The sequence below is a fragment of the Triticum aestivum genome, chromosome 7B (genome assembly GCF_018294505.1).
Source record: "Triticum aestivum cultivar Chinese Spring chromosome 7B, IWGSC CS RefSeq v2.1, whole genome shotgun sequence".
Taxonomy (NCBI): Eukaryota; Viridiplantae; Streptophyta; class Magnoliopsida; order Poales; family Poaceae; genus Triticum; species Triticum aestivum.
In genome coordinates this window covers 387,714,716-387,724,180 of record NC_057813.1, presented here as the reverse complement: position 1 = coordinate 387,724,180, position 9,465 = coordinate 387,714,716, and the positions used below count along the sequence as shown (strand labels likewise).

General features: G+C 46.4%; 1 protein-coding gene across 1 annotated transcript; it reads right to left on the bottom strand.

The window, feature by feature from the left end:
* Nucleotides 1-896: 896 nt before the first annotated feature.
* Nucleotides 897-3,472, bottom strand: LOC123162195 (60S acidic ribosomal protein P0). Its single transcript, XM_044579987.1, has 5 exons — nt 3,072-3,472; nt 2,921-2,989; nt 2,265-2,363; nt 1,786-2,178; nt 897-1,208 (listed from the first exon to the last, which is right to left on the bottom strand). Exons 1-5 carry the CDS (start codon nt 3,327-3,329, stop codon nt 1,065-1,067), a joined length of 963 nt encoding a protein of 320 aa, XP_044435922.1. The 5' UTR covers nt 3,330-3,472; the 3' UTR covers nt 897-1,064.
* Nucleotides 3,473-9,465: the final 5,993 nt, after the last annotated feature.

Below are 9,465 nucleotides of genomic sequence, written 5' to 3'. Positions count from 1 at the left end.
TTCGTGTTGTAAGCTTTTGGTTTCGATAATCGTAGCTTCATCTCTCTTTGAACAACAGTCTACTGCACTAATGCCGCCATATCGAGCTCCTCTGTCCTCTGCTCAGAGCCCTCATATTCGTCCCTCCGCGCATTGATCATCTCGGCCTCCTCTCTCGTCCACTGCACTGACGATACGATGGCGCGAGCACTACATTCTCCTCCTCTGTCCACTGTCTTCGCTCGAGAACCGTAACTAGTTTGCCGACAATGTCACTCGCCGTGCCGCCGACGGGGTCGCTCGTCCACCACTCCATGCTCGTCATGTCGGACAGGCAACCAAACAACGTGCCAATGTTGATCTCCTAATGCAGCAAGTCCATATGCAGACAACCAAACACGCCCTAGAGTCTGTGATCCCCCAAAATCGACGTTGCAGCGGCGGCGGTGTATTTGGAGCTCCTGTAGAAAAGGCAGGGCGGCATAAAGGAATCAGCTGCACGGCGCGGTCACGTCGAGCTTCTGTAGAAAAACAGAGCGCCCTCTCCGACGCGAGCAGCAGCACCCAGGTCCATCCCATACCTCCGCCCCCACGGCCCAGTGCCAGCCGATCCAGTGGCTGGCCGTCGATCTCCGCAGGATCTGAGGGCAGAGTGGGGGAGAAAGAGTACAAAGATATGTCACAGAAATCGCTCGCTCGGTTGAAAGACCAAGGCTTGCTTCAGGATCGGAGCATTGCATCCACCGGCCAAATCAGCGCTCGATCCCAAAAACTTAAAATCTGACTTGAACAGATACCATTACTTTTGCTGGATGAATGAAGCCTGTCTGAACAGAGCAATCGATGAACAAGCCTACTTAAAATCTAACGAAGTGAATCCCAGCAAACATAAAAGAGAGAAGCACAAAGCAGAGCAATGCATAAGTAACTAAGTGCATAACATAACGTTAACATATTCGAATACACACTAACAAACAGCATAATTAATTCTTGTTCAAGGTAATAATAAGACTTGAAAAACTTCAGTGTTCAACACTTAACAAAACTGGCGACTGGACACGGCTTTATGAAGGAAGGCACACAGCTTAGTCGTCGAACAGGCTGAATCCCATCTCGCCATCTGATTCCTCCTCGGGCTCGTCCTTCTTCTCCTCCTCCTTCGGGGCAGCGGCGGCAGCACCACCGGAGGCAGCAGCAGCAGGGGCAGCAACGGCAAACTTGCTTGGGTCCTGCACACCAAAACAACACGTATTGTGTCAAAAAACTGACATGGAAATGCAGAATTCAGAATTAGGCTGTAGTAGGAAGAACCATACAAGCATGACTAGCTTAGCTAACAATGATGCAGTTGCTCATGAATATGATGAAACATGTTACAGATATGAGACGGCATGTCATGTATTACACCATGATTATACGATGATGACTCCAATAAAAACACTTCTCACAAACAGCAAGATTACACAAAGGGGACAGGAAGAGGCTAACACAATCCAAACATATAAATTGTTAAGCTCCAGAATTGGTTAGAAAAGAACAGATGACTAGCTTAGCTAACAATGATGCAGTTGCTCAGGAGTATGATGAAACATGTGCCAAATGTGAGATGGCATGTCATGTTTTATACCATGATGACTACCAAAAACAAATCTCACAAACCGCAGGATTAAATTAAGGGTACTGAAGAGATAACACTATCCAAAAATATCACTTGTCAGTTCATGCCATTGTTCAAGAACAAATTCTAATGCATGTTTCAAATTAAGATTTCATAGTGGGATCAAAACATTGTAGAACAAGAATTACCTTGAGGTACTCCTTGATCTTATCAGCATGATCATATGAGTAGTCTGTCTCCAAAGCAACCGCAAGAACATTCTTGTATGCATTGAGGAACATGTGTGGCGCAGCAGCCATGGTGGGGTATGAGATCGCCAGGGACAGTGAGGCAACCATGGACACACCAGAAGCAAACTTGTCCATCAGGTCTTCCTCGGTGAGGTCAAGAACCTCAGGGCTGAAGACTGACCCGCTGTCATAGACATTGCAGATGACCAGCCCATAAGAGAAGGGGCGGATACCAAGCTTGGCAAGCAGGGCAGACTCAGAGGAGCCCACCTTGTCACCCTTCTTTATCAGCTCCACAGGGATAGTAATTTCCACAGTGCCCTTGTTAATCTTGGTGGGAATGTTGAGCACCTTAACAAGACAAACAGTAAGAACTCGTGATAAAATGTGATTGAAATGAAAGCATCCAGTGAGAAGTGCTGTCAGCAAATGCTAACCTGGAAGAAGGACGTCTGGGAGGGATCCAGACCAGTGTTGCCAGGGGGAACCACCACATCAACAGGTGCAACTAGCCCAACACGAGCAGGAGCACCAACCTGTGTGTACAAAAACAAGACCAGAATTAACCTTGGATGTCCTAAACTTTATGACAAAGAAATCACATTAAATGAACAGATGGCATCAGAAAAAAGATAGCATATGCTAAGAATAGAACACAGCAACTATACAAATTTATAACATTTGTTATCTAAACATGCCAATTTGACAGATAGAATAAAACTTTGACAAATATACTTGTTGCTAGGAAACAGCTAAATTGCACACATATTGTGATTCGGCAATGATACAATGGTACTGCTTCACTAACATTTGTGTAACTTACCTAGCATTTGTGTAACATACTGATTCATCGGGATAAAAGAACTAGACTAGCCAATTTACAAATATTCTAAACCTAGGCAAGGGTATAGTCGAATACAGGAACAATAAACAAACGCAGACATCACATATCAGGGGGGCAATATTTCTAGCGGTACATGATAATCATCACGGACGTAGGATATCTCTCTCGATTAACCGCAACTACAAACCAGCAATCCACCACATAATAATTCAATAATCGGGGACATGGAAGATCCGGTCTGAATTTTACCTTGTACTTGGCGACCTCCTCGCGAACCTCCTTGAGGTCACCCTTGGTGAAGATGAGGCCAACGTTACCCTACAAATCGGGGAATCCATTTCAGCTCAAAATTCGCGGCGGAATCAAAAGAAGAAAAGGGGGGACGAGTCCGGCTGCTTACGACGAGGAGGTTGCTGAGCTCAAGGAAGTCCTTGTTGCCGGTCTTCTCCGAGTGCACCTTGATGCAGCGGCGGATGAGGGTGTTCTTGCCCATGAGCACGATGGAGTCACCGCGGAGACCCTTGCGGATCTCCTGGAGCTGCTTGGAGCCGACATTGTCGGCGACGGCGATGAGCACCTTGGTGTACTCCTCGAGCAGCTGGCAGAGCTTCTGGTCGTACGCGATCTTCTTCTCGGCCTTGGTCCTCTTGATCGCCATCGCAGCAGCTACGAGATGGACGGAGGCGCTAAACCTAGATTGCTAAATCTGTGTGGGGGGAGAGAGGCGAGAGGATGAGGACCAGGCTCGGGAGAAGAGCGAGGCGGACGGCTTGCGGCGGCGGCGTCGCTTTAACCTAGGGTTTCGTTGGGGAGGGGTTGGGTATTTATAGCTGCCAGTGTCCTGTGGCTTGCGCTTGGCTAGGGTTGCGATGCTGAAATGGGCCGAATGGGCTTGCCGAGCTGCTTACAGAATGGATGCTGAAAAAATAACGGGCCTGCTGAACTATTCTGCCTTACTAGCGAGAAGCATTTTCCAAAAAAAAACCTAGCGAGAAGCATTTTCCACTCAAAAAAGAACAAGCATTTAAACTCCTAAAAAAAGAAAAAGAAAAAACTAGCGAGAACCATTTGGGGTGCAGAAGTCAGAGACACTCTTACACAGGATCTAATTAGGAGGATTGGTGATGGCCACAACACCAAAATATGGAGACATAATTTGATCCCGCTTGATTATAGGAAACGTTTACAATCGGTGAGCCGGCCGAATGTTCGGCCGGTTGCACGCACTCGCCCTCGCTTGCAGCCTTCCACGTGTTTTGTGCGTCACCGCGCATTACCACACCCTCCCATCCTTATCTCGCTCCTCTCTTTTATCTTCCCACCGCAGAAATTCCTCATTGTCTCATCTCTCATCTCTTATCTCCGTGCTTCTCGTCTGGCTCATCTCCTACCACCGGTGGGCCTGCCACCACCACGAACCACATCTGCACCTTCAAAACACCCCAGAACCGACTACCTTCAATGCCCCGACCTTTTTCTGCTACTGCGCCATGCGCAACAATCAGGAGACGAGGAAGCTACAGGTGTTGTGTGCTTTCTTTATGGCGGTGGTGGACGTCGTATCAACGGGGAGGTGGGGCTGCGTCGGCTCGCCGCTGGTCTGCACCATTAGCTGTGGTGTTGCAATCAGTTGCGGCCAGAGTTGGAACCGGCATCACCGGAAGCTGCAACCGGCAGTGCACCGTGGTCGGGGACGACGTCCACACGATTCTACAAGCAGCGACACGCGGATGCTGCAACCACCGGAATGGGATGCTGGAACCGTCTATTCAAAAAGCTTCCACCAGCGAAAAGGAAAGCTACTGCCGGGGCAGCTGCTACAACCCGACGATGGTAGAATGCTGCAACCCGCCAGCAAAAAGCTGGAAGTGACGACTGTCATTGCTACAACCGAAGGCATGAGATGCTGGAACGGACTTCGCCATTGCTGGAAGAACTCTAACACTCCATACCACCATTCATTTCTGCTGCAAACGTAGATGCGCGAAGCTACAACCGTCGTCCATTTTGCTGGAAAAAAGGCCACCGGTGCAGGAACCAAGGACCACCGGCATTTGAGTTGCCTGATAACCCACAAGTATAGGGGATCGCAACAGTTTTCGAGGATAGAGTATTCAATCCAATTTTATTGATTCGACACAAGGGGAGCCAAAGAATATTCTCAATAATTAGCAGTTGAGTTGTCAATTCAACCAAACCTGAAAGACTTAATATCTGCAGCAAAGTATTTAGTAGCAAAGTAATATGAAAGTAACGGTAACGGTGGCAAAAGTAACAGTAGCAGTTTTGTAGCAATTGTAAAGTGGTAACGGCAAAGTAACGTAGCAAAGATCAATATGTGAAAAGCTCGTAGGCAATGGATCAGTGATGGATAATTATGTCGGATGACATTCATCATGCAACAATCATAACCTAGGGTAACACGGAATTAGCTCCAATTTAACAATATAATTTAGGCATGTATTCCGAATATAGTTATACGTGCTTATATGAAAGAACTTGCATGACATCGTTTTGCATTGAAGGTGATAGCCGTGTCGCTCCATGGTTTTGTTGTTGCTACTTGGTAGACTTCGGCGAGGCTGTGGATTGTTCGTTTCCGCATGTTATTTGATGCGAAAGTCTCGAAGACTGTTAATACCGTATTGGTACTGTTGGGCTGGTTGCCCGGGGCTAGAAAGCCTTCGCCACTTTTGGCCACCTGCCGTCGTATCCAACATGCTCGAAGGCTATGTGTTGGAGTGGCGCCCTCCGTACTGTGGATTTTACAGGGTCCGTTGAGCCATCCCTCCAGTACGGTTCCGTGCCCTTTAGGGGGGCTTTGCTTTTTGGTTTTTAACCCAGGTGCTTGAGTATGACGCACCCTTTTATTTCGAACTAGGGTTGTATTCAGGGCCGGATTGTCCCAAAACCTGGTTTCGGTTTTCCAGGCACTCTCCATCGCACAGTATTTTTGTACTATGGTCGCCAGATCGGCGAAGCGTGTAACTTCGCGACGACTTATGGTGTTCATGATTCCCTTGTCCGTGCAATTGTTGCAGAAAATTAAGATTGCGCTTTCCTCACGGCTGTCTTTTATCCTGTCCATGACCAGGAGGAATCTGGCCCAGTAGTGATGTACTGTTTCATCGGGCTCTTGCCGTATTTGAGATAGATCACTTATGTTTGGGTGGGCGGGCGGAATTAAACTCGGAACCCCGCCCGATCTAAGGCTCAAAGGCCGAGAAGTTTCCGGATTTGGAAGCTTGGGTTGTTGGATGTTATCCAACAAATCTTGTCTGATGCCTGACTTTAGGTTCAGTACTTGATTGACGTCCGTCCCTCCATGGGAATCCGGCATGAAGGGATTGGGAATCCGGACATAACTGGTCTTTAACATAGAGGAAGAGTCGCCGCGTTGTTCCTCTACCACGACAACATGGTGGTAGCCTGGGGAGAATTAATTTCTCTCAGATCGGTTTTAATCCCAATCTGATCGTAGTCCATGGCGACTCCCAGGGCGGCGATGCGATCCAAGAGCTCGTTTACGGAGGAGAGCTCCATCGGATCTAGCTGCTCGGCGAATTCCGAGTTGACGTGAAGATCGCTTTTGATGACTCGAGAGGTCATTGTCGAAGCGGCGGCCGAACAGGCGGTCATAAGAAAACCGCCTAGCCGGATAGTTTGGCCGGGGGCCAAAGCTCCCTTGATGACGGCGCCGTCTTTAAAGACGGGAAGAGGCATCCCTCCTGATTGCGACGGCACAGAGGAACTCTCAATGAAAGCACCAATGTCGGTGTCAAAACCGGCGGATCTCGGGTAGGGGGTCCCGAACTGTGCGTCTAGGCGGATGGTAACAGGAGACAAGGGACATGATGTTTTACCCAGGTTCGGGCCCTCTTGATGGAGGTAAAACCCTACGTCCTGCTTGATTGATATTGATGATGTGGGTATTACAAGAGTAGATCTACCACGAGATCAAGGAGGCTAAACCCTAGAAGCTAGCATATGGTATGATTGTTGTTCGTCCTACGGACTAAAGCCATCCGGTTTATATAGACACCGGAGAGGGCTAGGGTTACATAGAGTCGGTTACAATGGTAGGAGATCTACATATTCGTATCGCCAAGCTTGCCTTCCATGCCAAGGAAAGTCACATCCGGACACGGGACGAAGTCTTCAATCTTGTATCTTCATAGTCTTGGAGTCCGGCCGATGATGATAGTTCGGCTATCCGGACACCCCCTAATCCAGGACTCCCTCACTCATCGTTTAAGCTCAAGTGGGGTTACCACTTTTACATAATGCATTGATGTGTTCACACCATTAGAGTTGCTTTGACTCAATTCTTAGAGTTAAGCTCCCCCTAGATGTGAGATCCCCCCTTAGAGGGATGAACTAACCTTGGGTTTTGTCGATGATGACTTCATGTAGGTGTTGAAGATGTGGATGCTCAATGTTGATGTAGATCATTTGGAGCAATCCTTTGGAGTGATCAACATACCTACATGGGTTAGTCCCACAAGGAACAAACAAGAATATCCATAGACATAGAGTGATGCTCACATAAGATGATGTCCATTAAATCATTAGGTTACCTTGTCCCTTGCCTTACCATCATGAGGGTTTGTGACTCCTTGAACTAGTGCAAGATGTGGAAGTTGATTGCACTTGTCCTTGCCATAATGATATGAGTGAAGAATGTTGGCGGAGTCACCCTCAAGAACTCTCTAGTTCTTCTTCTTCGGGATCCACATCATCTTGATGGGAATCCTTGGAGTTGTAGTTGTACTTGATGAAGTAGAACTTGACGTAGTCTTGGGAACCCACTTGACCAAGGCCTTAGGTGCTTCTTCAAATGCATCAATCTCCTCTTGAAGCTTGTCCTTGCCTTTGTTCTTGTGGTCTTCTGGTAGAAGATCATCTTGTGCTTGTGTTCCCTTGAAGGAAGTAGGATCATACTTCTCTTGTTCAGGAACAAACTTTGTCTTGGGGTATTGATCTTCTTGCCACTCAACTCCATTGGCATTGAACTTTCGTTCAAAACCAACACCTTGATTCTTCCGGTGCCTTCCTTGCTTGCGTACAATTTCCTCGAATTGCTTACTCCCGACAAGGCTCTTGTGTACACCTTTCTCTATAATTCCCTTCAATAAGCTATTTTCTTGCTCAAGTGTAACTTGGCTAAGAGAATCATTAGTGGAATCAAGAGAACTACTAGAAGCAACAATATTGGATTTGGCATTGTTATTGTTACTACTAGAGGAAGGATCTTTCTTGTACTTGTTACTAGACTTGACTTGAGGCATGTAAGTAGATAAGAGTAAACGCTTGGCAATGTAAGAAGAACTTTTCTTACGGAGATCATCATTGATTGCCTTTAAGAACTCATGCTCTTGCTCAAGATTGAGCTTTTCAAAGCGTAACTTCTCATGAGCCCTTAAAAGTTCTCGATAATCTTCAAAGATAGTTTCATGAGCTAACTTAAGAGTGTTTAATTCTTTAGTTAGAAGCTCAATCTTCTCCTTATCATTGTCATTTGTTTTATCTTGATTAGCATGATTAATTAACGTTTCATCATAGTATTCATCACTAGAGTTGTCAACAAGTAAATCATCATCACCTAGCAAGTCATCTTCATCACTATTGAAATCAACATACTCGGGATGTGTTACCTTAGGACCTTTCGCCATGACGCATCTTCCAATTCCTTCATTTGGTGAGTCAAATATGTCGTGGGAGTTGGTTGGCACAAGTGCTAGACCGGCAACACCTTCATCTTGAGTATATTCGGAGTCGGAGTGATTGTCGGAGCCGGAGCCGGATACCCGTTCACCAACATGAGCTTGATGTCTTTGTTTTGTGTAGCTCCTTGATGACTTGTCCTTTCTTTCTGAATCCTTGCTTCTCCGTGAGGGTCTTCATTCATAACGATCATCTCTACTACTCCTCTCTCTTGGTGGTGATTCTTCTCTTTTACTTCTTCTTTTTGGAGAATCTTCTCTTCTTTTATAGGGTGTCGTACACTCATTGGAATAGTGTCCGGGTCTCCCACAATTGTAGCAATTGCGCTCTCGACTAGAAGATCTTTTGTCATTGTAGGACCTTGACTTAGAGCTTCTTTCTTTGCTTCTACTCTTGTAGAATTTGTTGAAGTTCTTCACCATTAAGCTCAATTCTTCATTGAAGGTTTATTTCTCGCTTGATAATGTGGGGGCTTCACATGAGGCTTTGTAAGCACCACTTGACTTGTTGTGAAGTTCCTCCTTATCCTTGAGTGACATCTCATGAGCAACAATTCTTCCAATGACTTCCGTTGGCTTGAGATCTCTGTAATTTGGCATCATTTGGATCAATGTGCACACGGTATCATACTTTCCATCCAATGCTCTTAGGATCTTCTTGATGAGGAATCTGTCGGTCATCTCTTCACTCCCTAAGCCGGCAATCTCATTTGTGATAAGAGCAAGCCTAGAGTACATTTCAGCGACACCTTCACCATCCTTCATTTTGAACTTGTCAAGCTGACTTTGGAGCACATCCAACTTGGATTCCTTGACGGAGTCGGTACCTTCATGCATATCAATCAAAGTATCCCAAATTTCCTTTGCATTGTCAAGATGGCTGATTTTGTTGAATTCCTCGGGGCACAAGCCATTGAAGAGGATATCACAAGCTTGAGTGTTGTATTGCAGCATCTTCAATTCTTCCGCGCTAGCTTCACGGTTCGGCTCTCTCCCATCAAAGAATTCACCTTGAAAGCCAATACACACAATAGCCCAAACGGCGGGGTTATGTCCAAGAATATGCATTTT